Source organism: Triplophysa dalaica, chromosome 1 (genome assembly GCF_015846415.1).
Source record: "Triplophysa dalaica isolate WHDGS20190420 chromosome 1, ASM1584641v1, whole genome shotgun sequence".
NCBI classification, from domain to species: domain Eukaryota; kingdom Metazoa; phylum Chordata; class Actinopteri; order Cypriniformes; family Nemacheilidae; genus Triplophysa; species Triplophysa dalaica.
In genome coordinates, this window is record NC_079542.1 from 29,586,181 (window position 1) to 29,601,446 (window position 15,266).

Genomic DNA, 15,266 nt, shown 5'->3' on the forward strand with positions numbered 1-15,266 from the left:
GTTCAATAAATCCTGTTGGCATTCAAACATGAATTGTAAATTATAATCGGAAAACATGACCTTCGTAGAGTAAACTGAATCAGTTGAAACATACAACCAAACCTTTAAAGTGGAAATGTCAATACCTTTATAATTCTGTCCCCTTCCTGGACCCCAGCCTTGACTGCTGCTCCACCTTTAAAGTAAGGACGAAAAAAATGTGATAATAGTAATAAAGGCTAGTATATATCTATATATCCACAGACGATGCTCAAATTTGTTGGTACCCTTACAGCTCATTGAAATAATGCTTCATTCCTGTGATGAAATTAAAAGCTATTGTATCATGTATACTTGCTTTCCTTTGGTGCGTCATAGAATAAAGCAAAGAAGATGTGGAAAGAGATGAATTATTGCTTATTCCACAAAGATATTCTAAAATGGCCTGGACACGATGTTGGTAGCCCTTAGAAATGACAATACATAATTGGATTATAGTGATATTTCAAACTTATTAGTTTCTTTAATTAGTATCACACATGTATCCAATCTTGTATAATCAGTCATTCAGCCTATTTAAACGGAGAAAAGTGGTCACTGGTATCATTGTGGGCGTCACACTCAACATGGACCAAAGAAAGCAAAGGATGTGTCTGAGGAGCTCAGCAAGAAAATAAAAGACAAGAAGGGTAAAGGTAAAGGCTACAATACCATCTCCAAGCAGCTCGATGTTCCTGTGAGAACAGTTGCAAATATTATTAAGAAGTTTAAGGTCCATAGAATTGTAGCCAACCCTCTTTGGGCGCGGCCGCAAGAGGAAAATTGTCCCCAAGATTGAAAAGAAGGATAGTATGAATGGTAGAAAAAGAACCAAGGATAACTGCCAAAGAGATACAAGCTGAACTCCAAGGTGAAGGTACGTCAGTTTCTGATTACACCATCCGTCACTCTTTGATCAGAAGTGGGCTCCATGGAAAAACTCAGAAGAACTCCACTTTTGAAAGAAAAACATAAAAAGCCAGACTAGAATTTGCTTAAATTCATATTGACAAGCCACAATCCTTCTGGGAGAATGTCCTTTGGACAGATGAGACAAAACTGGAGCTTATGGGCAAGCCACATCAGCTCTATGTTCACTGACAAAAAAATCAAGCTTTCAAAGAAGTGAACACCATACCTACAGTGAAACATTGAGGAGGCTAGGTTATCTTCTGGGGCTGCTTTGTTGCATCTGGTACAGGGTGCCTTGAATCTGTGCAGTGCAGTGCACAAGGAAATCTCAAGACTGTCAAGGCATCTGCAGCGAAACGTACTGCGCTGTGTCAGAAAGCTCTGTCTCAGTCGCAGGTCAGGGTCCTCCAACAGGATAATGACCCAAAACACACAGCTAAAATCACCCAAGAATGGTTAAGAACAAAACATTGGACTATTCTGAAGTGGCCTTCTATGAGTCATGATCTGAATCCTATCAAACATCTATGGAAAGAGCTGAAACTTGCAGTCAGGAAGAGGCAGCCATCAAGCCTGAGACAGCTTGAATAGTTTGCTCAAGAAGAGTGGGCCAAATTACCTGTTAACAGGTACAGAAGTCTCCTTGAGAGCTACATAAAACGTTTGCTTGCAGTGATTCCCTCTAAAGGTTGTGCAACAAATATTAGGTTAGGGGTTCCATCATTTTTGCCCATGACATAACAGCACTGTACGTGACGCCATGGCTAAAGTTTGTGGACAACATGCAATGTAGTCGCTGCAAAGAGTCCAAACTAGGAAGAGAGGAGTGGATTTATTTAATTTTTTGTGGAAACCCATCAGAAACCATAAGTAAAAACCTGCTTGTTTGTGCAAATCACTTCAAACCGGAGTGCTTTTTCAACCTGGGACAGTACAAACAGGATTAGCTTCAAAAGTGTTCCTCAAGAGGGATCGAGAACGACTGAATGAGACTAAACTGCCGATGTGAGTAATATTTATCAACAATCTAAATTGACATAAATGTACCGTATATATTAGCATATGATAGCAAAGGGAGTCAAGTCAGTCACAGGCTAAATAGGACATTCAAACCCAGTGTTAAACTTACTGTATATAAGTGCAGATGGACACTTGGAGTTTAGCTGTATAAATGTTAATTGGTCAATGACGTGACATGTATTTTTTGTGTCCAAATTCATTATTTTCCTAAAAAGAATTTGAATAAATACATGTCATATATCAAATGGATCTACAATATGTCCTTTATAAGAAACCCTTTTCATTTTATTGAAATTCAATAGATTTTTTGAGTTTTGGTGTTTGAAAGACCAAAAATGTCAGGTGGTGCGACCGTCCGAACATACAAACAGAGAACAAAACTGAGAAATAAATGTTAATTTTCTCAATAAAATTCTTGATAAAATATTTTGGCATGATTTTATGTTAAATTTCTTATATATGAGGGGAAAAATACTCAGTGCTAAATACATTAAATGTATATTATTTTAAATTAATATATGGTCGCACCACCTGACATTTTCTGGGTGGTAAAATCAGAAATCTTGTTTAATAATGAATTAATGCTCCCTAAAATGCTGTAAAACCAATATAAATCAACACAATACATTTTTTGGACATAAAAATAAATTTTCAAACTGTTTTGCTTAAAATATTTTTTTTTTCTTCTTGAAAATCTTATTTGTCATTGACCCTAATACATTATGTGATTATGATTTGAGACGTTTAAGATGAAACTAACTGCAGAGGAATTCAGGAAACATAATTTAGCTAAACGGTTGCCATGGCAGTACTACGCGTGTGTTGTGTTGACAAGGCGGACGGAGGGGGGTGGGGTGCACTGTAACTCATTATCATTCAAAGAGACATGCACCAAAACGTGTTGCTGTGAGCAGAGCTGATTTTGACAGGCAAGAACGGTTTTGTTTACACAGCCATTGAGTGTTTTTAAGCAAAATATGTTCCGGACATTTCATGAAGACCCTTATAAATCATACCAACTTTTTGAAAGTGGAGGAGACCTTTAAATATGGAATAAACAATAGTGGATGCCAATTACTTCAAGTTATTTCAAAGAAAATTGTGTGTACAAACAAATTTGAGCACATCTGTACATGTATATGTGTTAAGATAGAATTAGTTTTCCTGTACTATCAGAATTTGTGTTGAAATATAAAAAAATATCACAAAATTTCCTACTTGGTAAATAGAATTTAAATCGTAATGAATTACTTAATTCTTTAAAGTTAATTTGTGAGTGCCGTTACCTGGTCGAACATTCTGCACTAGTTTGATCCTCTCCCCACACACAGTGAAGCCAAACCCCAGATTGTCCCGTTGAACAACCACACATCTTTGGACTAGACCTGTCCCTGGCATTAAGGCATATTATTCTGTAATACAATTCCATAATAAGACACATAATAAATTATATATATTTGTTTTACCTGTGTTCTCCGTGGAAAAATCTGACAGTGCCTCTCTCTGCTGGCCAAGGGAGGACCGGCGTTCGGAATCCCCCAAAGTCAAACTGCTCAACCTTAACAAGAAATGAAAAATGATGTCAAAACAAATGGGAGAAGAAAAGTTAGAACACAGAAACGGAGTGATATACGAGTTAGAAAAAAAAGAAGTATAGTGGGCAATGGACAGAGAAATACAAGTAAAATACAATATCAAAATCGAGTTGGCGACTCATGGGAGAACGCCATCAAGAACGCAAAAGATGTTCAGGGGGTTTCCTGCATTAATCTTCAAAATGCAAATATACAAAATATCGATTTATATCATCTCTGAAGTGACTAACAGACCCCTAGCAAACGTAGCGAGAAATTGACATGGAGCATTTCTTGATTGATCTCTATTCTGCTAACACATTTAAATCAACATATATGCTATAGCTTAAATATTTTTGGGACACAGTTCGGATACCTTTAGTATAGGAGTTACATATTCTATGAAACTATACAGCCCGGCTCAAGGAACAAAATGGTAATTTGGATTTAAATAAACAAAATGAATGGCCTGTGTCAAAGACAACTTCTTACAACTGTGAGCCAAAAATTGTAAGTGACATCAGTATTTTGAAGTAGCCTATACAGTGTTTCCCAAAGGATTTTGACAGACTTGTGGCGCTGGTTACGTCACAAACTAATAGCATATTTGTGAAGTCATCACGTCGTGTTACTGTTAGGACTTAACTGTTCTTCTTCTACTCTCTTATCTGTCACAATATAATGTATTCAACAACGGGATGCCACCAGCATTTACTTTAACCGCTGCTAAAATTCTGATTTATAAATGCAACATCATCGGACAAAATCACAGTACAGTATATCTACATTTAAGAACGGCTATATGTGACCCTGGATCACAAAACCAGTCTTAAGTTGCACGGGAACATTTTTAGTATACATTGTATGGGTCAAATTTATCGATTTTTCTTTTATGCCAAAATCATTCGAATATTAAGTAAAGTTCATGTTCCATGAAGATATTTTGTAAATTTCCTACCGTAAATACATAAAAACGTTATTTTTGTGAGTGGATGGCCTGCTACAATGCCCCTGATTAACAAGGCGATTTTCACAATATTTTGGATTTTTTGCTCCCTCAGATTCCAGAGTTTTAAACTGTTGAATCAATATCGAGATATTGTCTTATCCTAACAACCCATACATCCTTAGAAAGCTTAATAATTCAGCTTTCAGATGATGTAAATTGATGTAAATTTTGTAAAATTGACCCATAAGACTGTTTTTTTTGTCCAGGGTCACATATGCCGTTTGCCATTTATCGACAATGTGTTGCTGTATTTACGAAACCTCCTTTGATGTTTAATGCAAGTAACAGTTGAATACGAGAGGCCGAGGGCTCGGTCACACACATGGAGCTCATCGTCATCGCTTACGGACCAAGCAAACGCTCCACTCACATCACGCTCTCCGGTAAACCAAACCCTGCTCACGATCTGTTCCACGCTTGCACACCTAATGTAGGCCTAATGCCATACAGCAATGAATCGCAAAGGGGAGCATGGAGGAAACTGAAGGTCTTGCAGTGACGGAAAGACTCAGACTTTAAACATGTAACCAAAATCGTATATGTTCATGTACCAACTCCTTTATTATTTTGGATTTGCAACTATGTAAATAAATCGTAAAGCTACATTCAAAAACATCAAAATAGACCCGCCCTGAACTCTTAAAACTCTTAACATGATGTAGCCTACAAAAATATGCCGCCAGTTGTGCAGCCTGGCCGTCAAGTGTTTCATCGCATGCGTGATACCAATAATGTAGGGAAACGTGACATTTTCTACTACGTAATTACGCACATTGTGTAATTAATGGGACAATTTTGATTTAATGTGGACATTTTTCAGAGGTCTAACTTTCCTGAAAGACCTGAAAGAATGTCCTGGAGAGGACCTGGTTAATTTGGTATAACTCTCCAGTCATCTATACAAGATCTTGGCCCAAAATGTATGTATTTTGGACAAAGCTAAAGGCAGTCTAACAAAACATTCAAGGTGCATATGTACCATTATCTTATTTACATTTAGTCATTTAGCAGACTTTTTTATCCAAAGCGATTTACAAGCTGGGCAAACAATGGAAGCAATTGTCTTATATTAGACATTCTTTAACCTTGACAATGGTCAAGTGGGTATGGTTATAAAAACATGGCAACTATTTGAAAATTAACCAGACTGGCCAATACATTTTAGTTAATCAGCAATTATACAATAACAGACAAAAAAACATAATGAAAACTCACCAAGCAGCAAAAGGACTAAGAGGAAGCATGAAAAAGAGAAGCAAGGAATAAATATGAGAAAGATAGAAAACCAAAGACAAAGAATGAAAATCGACGAAAACATTTAAGATGGGGACAGACATCATAGAAACATCTATAGTGAAAATCTTTAGTGACTGAAGCTATTACAATACATTTTTATACAACAGTTCTTTCTGGTTCTCGAACCATGAGATATTTTCCCCACGGAAACCGTTTCACCTTTTGCATCAGTCTGCCACTAAACTAAGTAGGACTGGGTCCGACCTTCGCAGTAGCCTCTACGCCATAGACAACGCGCCTGTTTTCGTTTAAACTTGGTATAATGGTAGTTGAAAATGGGGAAATAGTTTCTTCTGCCACGAATTTGAGCCCAGCATGACAGTTAAACAAACCTCCGCTACTAATTCCAAACGTCACAAACTCAACTGACTCAACTGTAATTGACAGAAAAAATATGCTTTGTTTTCTTAACAGGCACAGGTTTTAGTAAAGAGCTGTGGCTATTTTCTCTACATGCTTTTGCATAGTGCTCGACTGCTTTTGTTAGCAGAGGTGGTGATCATATCACACTGTCAATCCTCCTTCCTCAACTGACTGAACCCTCAGAAACAGTTAAAACTACATAAACACATCATGTTTTATGCTCACTTAGCACATATGTAGGAGACAGATGATCCGTTTTTTAAGAGGTTTGCCTGTGAATGTATTTAAAATTAAGTAATGTGAACTTGCAATTGCTATACTGTAGTAATTAATGGCAGAAGTTCCCCTATAACATCCAGTTTGCATTGATGTTTTCAGTTTTGTTTTATCGCAACGAGTAGTCACACCTGGAAAGGTGAGTTTGTTCCTTAAAGGCTGGCCTTCTGTCGTATGATGACACAAACAGGTAATGTAGACAGAGGAAAAACAAGTGAACGGAACGAGAGATAAAGACATTGAGACAAAGCACACTGAAAACAGTTCACAGCCGTGCATTACAAACAGATGCGCACAGATAAAACACACACAAATGAACACATGTTTGGATATGGTCATAAAAAAGTGGAATGAAACATGATCCTATGATAGACAGACAGAATTGAAAATAATGGCTCCTTTGTCTGCAAATGTGCCATAATTCCTCAAGCAACCACAAACACTGCTTTTATAGTGGATAGATTAAAATGGAAATAAGGAAACTAAAAAGCACATTTCTCGTACAGAAAATCTGTGTTGTTACACAAGATCTGACTGAGTGTACTTTTGAGTGTGCAAAAAGTAGAAGTCGACCGATTGATCGGATTTTGCGGATGTTTTAATTAATCGGCATCGGCCGATTGTCCCGCAAAAAACTTTTTGGAAATCTATTGTTAGCGATCCTTCAACTACATAGCTTAGGCATCATGTATGCACCGGTACCAAAACCTGGTGATGAGCCCAGCGGCTAAATTATCATAGTTGTTTGCATTGTATAGCTAGATAAACTCTGACATTATCAATACTGTTTCTGCACCGGATAATTTCTCTCCCTCTGAGGCAGGGTCTTAGACGGAGCAACTCGCACAATGCAGCCATGCCTTGATAAAAGACGAAACTTCTGGCTAAAACGTGCACGTTAACTTTCCTGCTTAAAAGTGTCTGTGGGTCAGACTCTGTTTATACCTGGTATTAAGATGTGTTTTGTCGATCTTTCAAATGGACGAAAAGAAGTGCACACAATTAACATGTGAACGCAATCGTGGCAGATAAACATACAGAGAGACGCAGGTTTTTTCTGCTCTGACAGTTGCAAGACACACTGAACACTGTAAGTGTGTGATACAAATCTGATAATAGCACTAATAGCACTAATAGCAGTGTCTGCCATTAAACATAAACATCAAGTGCACTGATTTGAAGAGATAAATATTGAATTTAAGCAAAATTCTGTATCACTTCTTAATACTTAATTAGATTTTTTTGAGTTGAAGATGGAAAAAAGAAAACTGGCCAAACATATCGGCCATCTGCTGGCCTGATTTATAAATATCGGCATCGGCCAGAGAAAAACACTTATCGGTCGACCTCTAGCCAAAAGTATACATTCTATCACTTAATTCACTGTAAACAAATGAAAGTTGTCACTGGAACAATAGAATGACGTATTTATACACTCCTAAAAACAGAACTATGAAATTTGTTGATGGGCACTTTAACATTAATACAATTAATATCCACTGTAACAGAAAATAAACTCACCTGTCCAGAGTAGAGGTTGGATGTCGAAGACTCATGACTGCATACCGTCAGAGGTTTGTCCAATTGACTTTGTAGTAGTGTCAGTTTGAGATCATGTCAGTAACGGAAGGTCAGTTGTATCTTTTTGGACTCCTTTAGTTGGGTTTTATCATTTCACCACTGCAGTGGTCAAAGTCTCATTCGGTGGAACAAACTGGTCATCCTCATCATTGTCCCGTTTGATCAACAAACATGTAATGTCAGTTAAGTTCTATAAGTCTTCTCAGTTGCTTGTATTGTGGTAGTGTCAACTAAACGTTCTCTTGCAGTAAACCTCTCTGGATTACCCCTGGTACTGTTTACTGAACAACGATTAGGGAGAATTTAATAATCTTTCTTCACTTCAGACCAAAACATCTAACCAGCCTGCAGTGGTGTCAACATACTGGCTTCAACTGCAAATGTTACCACAATAATTCTTGAACAGAAAATTATGATGGATGTTCAACGCTTTTCTTTCTTACATGACCACTACAGTGTGGCAATTAGATTATGCGTGAATGAGTCACAGTTGGTCATACAGTTCATCTCGTCATTGATAAAGTCTGCTTGCGCTGGAGTGAAATTATAAAAAATCAAACCATAGGCTGAACAGAAGCATGCATACAAGCAGGCACAAGAATTAACAGTGTTAGATTAAATAAAGTGCAATAACACCCCCAAAACCACATCAATTTGCAGCGACAGTGGTGACTGTCAGATAATGCAGCTACTTACACGAGCTATCCACAGCCATATCCACAACTAAACACCTGCAATAATGTATCCATAGACAAATCCATTGATTTCAGCAACAATCAACAATGACACACTGCCGGCCGAAAATAAACATTAGAAACGCGATGTTTCCTGTGAACGAGAGGCCGCAGGGCGCACATCACCACCGCCGCCGCGTACGGACGGGCGCCGCACGCTAGCTTGATTCCGACGGCTTCGTGCTTTCACCTTCACGAGCGTATTGAACAATGACGGAGCGCCGAAAAATCACAAGATCCTGACGCTCCTATGACGCGATCAAACTCCAACGGGATGCCTTTGTTTTGGGACGCAATAACAAGTGTTTTTTGCGGTTTCACGCACTAATTCGGTGGCTAGCGAGATTCATTTGATCCTTGAATAGGTCCACAACGGCTTGAATCCCGGCCTGTCCCGTCTTTTAGATGCGTATTTTTGGATATGCACTTCCAAAGTTGATGTTTATTACTTATTGCTTCCAAAAGCTAGGTAATCTGCTGGTCTTTGACTGGTAGTGATATTCCAAGCTGATGTTCAAGCTTTCGCCATTCTGGAATAAAACCATCATCCTTGGTTTAATGTTTGGGAACTAGGAAGGCAAACAGACTCTCGATCGCCCTCTATCGGTTGGATTCTGAGACATTCTCCCTTTGGTGCCATCTGTCCAGTAGTTGAAGAAAAAAGGCGTGAATGTCTGTATTATTCTATTGGCCATTAAACATATATGTTTGTATAATAAAAGTGTACGTGAACGCGTGTTCTTGTGCAAGCATCGATTTCATTTACCAAAAATCAAGTTCCCTGACCGGGAATCGAACCCGGGCCGCGGCGGTGAGAGCGCCGAATCCTAACCACTAGACCACCAGGGACTTGCATAATGAGAGCGATTCTAAACTCCATAAACTATTCTACATTGATTACACACGAAACTAATTGGCCAATAGTATTTGGGGAAAATGCATTTGGGGAAAATGCATCCTAATAAGAGTCGCCAACTTTGTGACTTTGAAATACTGGACAAAATTTGATTTGTGCAGCAGTGCTAATCATCATATGCATGACGTCATCGCATCGTATTTGTGTTTAATCTCGACACGGTTAGGCCTACATACAGTATTTTGATGTTTAACACAACTAAATGCGCAATAAAGCCGTTCTAATTTTCATATTTTCTGTTTCTATTTTCAGAAACAGAAATTTTGCACTTTTGTGACCAGAACATAATCAATCAAACGTTAACCACAGATCACTTACTATAAACTTAAGGCAGCTTCGCAGATCGATAAGGCGGATCGATAATGAAATATAGATAGTTTCGATGCTGAGGTTGTATCGAAATGGATCGATCCTAACATAAAAACGTCGATACTAATATGTTTCACAACATATTTTATTTATTAACTTATGTAGCGAATAATTGTATAATGAAGAATAGCAATTTATTTCCCATACACCTAGTTTTGCACACGTTGCTCCTCCCTGCTCTGCTATCACGTGATATGTCCGCTATCACGTGACTGAGCAGTGCCAAGCGCAAGCACGCAGACGCAGCTGCATACAGCAAAAAGAGGAGCATCGTGTGGAGATTTTTCACCTCGGTGAATAAAAACACTGCAAAATGCGTTGTATGGCAGTTGGCCTTTCGTGGTAAAAAGCCAAAGATTAAAAGTACTTTTTTATTTAAACAATTTATTTACTCTGTTTCTCAAACCATTGTGTGCACTTTGTTTATAAATTCACTTAAAAAAGTGTAATGAAAGGGAAACATGTTAATTTGTTATATTATTTTGTCTAAACCTAACACTGAACAAAAACGGAAAAGCAGTTTTAAAAGCTTTGTTCTTCAGTTATCATTTTTTGCACTTTGAGGTTTTTTTAAGCTTGAGAAGTAGTACTAGGATATGGAGAAATAGTTTTGTTCTAAATCGGTTTTCTGTTCTGTTAATCTGTTATTGTTACTATTTTCCAGTAATAATTTGGTGCAAAGTTCATGCTTGCAAATTCTATTACAGGAATAATAAACTTAATAAATATATTTATTTGGTTTAAATTATGTCCCGTGTTTTAACATCTACATGATTAATTAGCCTATAGGCACACTAAGAGCACAAGTCTTGAAAATGTATTCAGATTTAGCAAATCAATGATGCATCCATCTGATAAATCATGACATTTCATCCACAGGAAAGTAAGTGTAAATTCAAGTGAATGATTCTATAAGTATTATCAGTATCTACAATACTGGCCCTGCATCCACTTGGTATCGGAACGATACCAAATTTTACAGTATCGCCCATCACTATAAAATAACACATCAAAAAAGCCAATTAACAATGTCAAGCATCAAGGTCCCAACTAATGCAAATACTGATCACAATACTGGTTTGAGGAAATACAATTTTTTCAACATGAATTGTGGGTGCAAAAGTTATTTTGATTCAAGCCATTAACAATTTTAAACATTGATTTAATGGTTGCTTGCTATCAGGGTATTAGAGTTTAGTATGTTGTATTGGCATTTTAAAGAGTTTTTGTGACGTCTGTTTTGGGTGTTGTGCAGAGAGTTACTTCTCGTGTTTACTTGATTCAGTCATGTTCACTTAACATGTTAATTTCATGTTGAGTTTACATGTTTCATTCATGTTCTATCTACTCGTTAGTTTCATGTTGAGTTTACTTGATTCCTTCATGTACTTTCTTCATGTTAATTTCATGTTAAGAAAACATGACTCAAACATGTGGAACCACTGTCAATGATTGAATCATGTTAAACCAAAGAGCTTCTTTTTTTAGTGCAAGTTTGAGCTAGAAACCTATTAAATGAACCGTGTTAAATGAAAGTGATTTGTTCAAGTAAAGTAAACATGATCAAAAATCTTTGTTTTGAATCCCACTCAGCAAAGGCTAGCTGTTCAGGCCATGCTAGCTCACGTAATCAGAAGAGCGCTATTGCCAAGTGTGCTGGCACACAGAAGGAATTTTCTTCAAAATGGAAGCTGTACAGACATTCAACACAATGACATACAAATATAATAAGATTTACAGTCTAAAAGTTTCTAAAATATGCATATATAAAATAAAAGACTATTGTACAGAAAATGTGTTTGTATTAACCTTACCATTATTGCTAAATAAAATGATTAAAAAATGTATTTACCATTATTGTAAAGCAATGTGAAAGGTGTTATACCAAAGTATCTATTTTTGGCAAACCATGTAGACAGTGAGGACAAATTGTTGGAGAAGGATAATACCTTATTTGGACGTAAATGGGCGTGGAGGATTGAAGAGGGTCCCGTTAAGGAAGAGAACATCTGTAGAGCGTCAGAAGAAAGAAGCACGTTTCGTCTTTTGTTGAAAACAAAAACCAGAATAAAGTGAAATTCTGTATAAGGTATGTCTGCATCGGATGTTTTCCTATTTCGAGTGGGGTCGCAGGCTACTGATCTGCATATTATCTGTATATGTAATATAATTAAAGAGGAGTTATTTTCAAAGACACTTTAGCCTGTGGAATATGCGCCTCATACCGTTAGTTGTTTTGTAACAAAATCTCTATTTACAGCGTTGATACATTATATGTACTTAAGTCTGGTTATGCGTTTTAAGATCAAAAATCGCCTCATACAATCCACAACGCGACCGAAACTTAATTCTGAACCACCAAACCCTGAAACCAAATCACCACACCCTCACCGCATCCGTTAGCAAAGCTAACTCACTTAAAGGCAAACGAAGATGTCCACTAGCATTACGCTTTCAAACCCGTCCAGAGAGATCTTCTTCACGACTTCATCTTTCGTTTTGATATTTTTGTGTGGAAAAAGTGATCAGGCGTTTGTGTCATATATTTGTTTTGAGTTAAATCTCCAGAAGTTTAACTTGTGGCATAAATTGTTATGCATGTTAAACACAGAGCCACCAAGATGATTTTCTTTACATTGTGAAACACAATAGGGGTGTCACAATACCAGAACACCTAGAACACAAATGGAGATTGCATACTGGTTTGATAAACGTCTGTCAATTCCTCTGGATTTTGTTTTTTCTTCTGCAAAATATTTCCCTTTAGATTGCACAAAATAAAGTCATACAAGTTTGGAATATTTTTATATCTTGTGTTGTTTGCCTAAGTATGTCATTTTTGCAATAAGCAGTGAGAGCATTTCTGTTTGGTAGAGCAGCCTGCATGTACACTTTAATGCTGGTAAATGCAATACTAAGGGCAGTATTCAAATAATGTATTTAAGAAAAAGAAGAACCGACCATCAAACTGCCTTGCAAGGAGTTGAAAAGTTCAAGCTCCACACCGAAGATTCTCCTTCCGCCATGAACCCTGTTCACAAATAAGTGCTTACGTACTTTCTTAGAGCCTGGTGTTTTCAAAATCAGCGACTGGAGAATGTCAAATCTGTTAGCCAATGGTGTGCTTCCCATATAATTTAGCTTTTCGGTTTAGCTTTGTCAATTTATACGGTTCGTCAGACTCTTCTTTGTTTTCACAATCTTTTTTCTTGGCAGATTCACCTGAATCTCAAGAACAACGATCATATAACATCGCATCATGCCGCTGGTGGTCTTGCAGCCTTCCCGTCTCATGTGGACACGTCTGGCGGCTTTAGTGTTCACCTGCGTGGCGTTTAGTGTGGCCTCTCACGGAGGCAACCTACCTGACGGCATGGGCGACTGGTGTGTGTTCTGCTGGGCTTTCAGCTTTGCTGGCACCCTCCTCGTGTTGCTTGTTGAGCTTTTGGGTCTACAGTCTCGTGCACCTGTGTCCTGGACCAATTTCCCTATTACCTTTGCTTGCTATGCTGCACTCTTTTGCCTGTCTGCCTCCATCATCTTCCCCCTCTACTTCGTCAAAGGCAGTCTGAATAAAGAGATGCGGGACCACAGAATCGCCTCGACTGTGTTTTCTTGTCTAGCCACCTTGGCTTACAATGTGGAGGTGAGCCTGGTACGGGCACGACCAGGTGAGGTGGCTGGGTACATGGCAACAGTACCAGGCCTGCTGAAAGTGTGTGAAACCTTCGTGGCCAGTGTAATATTTGTGTTTATTAGTGACCCTGTTTCATATAACAGTCACCCTGCTCTGAAGTGGTGCATGGCTGTGTACTGCATTTGTTTCGTGATATCAGCTGCCATTGTGGTATTATGTGTTGGGGAATGCACAGGGTGCCTCCCTTTTCCGTTTGCACGTTTTCTTTCTGCCTATGCTCTATTGGCTGTTGCCATGTATCTAACTGCCACTATTATCTGGCCAGTGTTTAAGTTTGATAACAGTCATTCTGGAATATCTAGCCGACCAGACTCTTGCCGTAGCACATTTGGGCTGTGCTACTGGGATAAATGGGTCGCCGTGGCTGTTCTCACGGCTCTCAACTTCCTGATCTACCTGGCGGATCTGACATATTCTGCCCGACTTGTGTTTGTCACTGCATGAGAGACAGATATCTGAAGAACAACCGTTGTCATCTTTTTACTGAGATTGACGTATTTAAAGCCAAAGATTCATGGACTGTACTGAATTGACTTCAGGTTCATAAGCCTTTCTCTCAAGTGTCAAGAAAACAAGAGGAGGAAAATAATTAGTAAATAAGATTAATAAGTATTCATTTAATGTGATTTTTAGATATGAGATATTATTGATATTAACTTACTGTGTCATTTCTCATCATGAAGCCTTATGACAAAGTACTTGTGTTAAACTACTGTACATTTCTTTCTGTATTAAGTAACTTGAAGTTTCAAATTTGTAAAACGCTTTACTGTTGACGAATGACCTCATAGTAAAAAAAAAGAATAGAAAATATTTCAAAAGGTTTTTCATCCAAAAACCGGTAAGATTTTCTTTTATGTTAGCATTGCACACAAAGAACACAAATAAAGATGTATATGCTGTTACATCCATTTAACAATTGTCACATTCTCTTGCTGCTGATATTTACAATTTACATGAAGTTGAAGTGAATTGAACAGTTTTGTTTTAAATTTGAAGGGGTGATGATAATAATAAAACATGACATACATCACATAGGCTCCCAACATCAGAAGAAAAATTATTCAAGTTTATGTATTGGGAATGTTGAGTTGTGGGTTTTTAATACATTTTTATTTTTGCCTAAAGATCAGGCCATGTCAACTGTGTTGTACCAAGCAAATCCCACAAACTCAAAAACAAATAGTAAGCTGCTATTTTATAAGTTTAAGTTTGGTCTGGTTTAATAATTCAGAAGTGACACCATTGTAAGAATGACTTTACTTTCATAGTTTGCCAACAGACACACACACACGCTGCAAATTGTTTCTTTTCCATTTAAAAATAGTGTAAAGCATTCTTTTGGATTATTTTCTTCTGCTTATTATTAAGTAGTATTAGTGAGGCAAACACATGTGTACAACTGTTTATAGTCTACCCTTACTTGGATCTATACATACACACAAAAAAAAACATTAAGCCTCCATAAAACATGGTTCCTGTACTTTTACTATATTAAAAC

The 15,266-nt window shown here is 37.6% G+C and overlaps 3 protein-coding genes and 1 non-coding gene across 10 annotated transcripts in view; 2 read left to right on the forward strand and 2 right to left on the reverse strand.

Annotated features, from left to right (window-relative positions):
- The window catches only part of arhgef11 (Rho guanine nucleotide exchange factor (GEF) 11), a 32,393-nt gene extending 22,993 nt beyond the window's left edge, over nucleotides 1–9,400 (reverse strand). For 2 of the 7 annotated variants that reach the window (XM_056731481.1, XM_056731075.1), the window contains exons 1-5: nucleotides 7,990–9,399; nucleotides 5,749–5,763; nucleotides 3,417–3,508; nucleotides 3,237–3,341; nucleotides 126–175 (exon numbers count right to left, since the gene is read on the reverse strand). In XM_056731481.1, coding sequence (XP_056587459.1) covers nucleotides 126–175; nucleotides 3,237–3,341; nucleotides 3,417–3,508; nucleotides 5,749–5,763; nucleotides 7,990–8,024 — 297 coding nt within the window. In that variant the 5' untranslated portion in view covers nucleotides 8,025–9,399. Of the gene's footprint in view, nucleotides 1–125; nucleotides 176–3,236; nucleotides 3,342–3,416; nucleotides 3,509–5,748; nucleotides 5,764–7,989 lie in introns of all 7 variants that reach the window. The other 5 variants (XM_056731567.1, XM_056731324.1, XM_056731402.1 and 2 more) reach the window with 4 other exon arrangements.
- The window catches only part of LOC130408433 (GTPase IMAP family member 7-like), a 124,447-nt gene that overhangs the window by 101,587 nt on the left and 7,594 nt on the right, over nucleotides 1–15,266 (forward strand). The window lies entirely within an intron of this gene.
- Nucleotides 9,561–9,632, reverse strand: trnae-cuc (transfer RNA glutamic acid (anticodon CUC)). The gene has a single exon. It is a non-coding gene; the product is annotated as a tRNA-Glu (tRNA).
- myadma (myeloid associated differentiation marker a) lies at nucleotides 12,050–14,676 on the forward strand. The gene is made up of 2 exons (XM_056732628.1): nucleotides 12,050–12,157; nucleotides 13,285–14,676. Exon 2 carries the CDS (start codon nucleotides 13,328–13,330, stop codon nucleotides 14,207–14,209), a length of 882 nt encoding a protein of 293 aa, XP_056588606.1. The 5' UTR covers nucleotides 12,050–12,157; nucleotides 13,285–13,327; the 3' UTR covers nucleotides 14,210–14,676.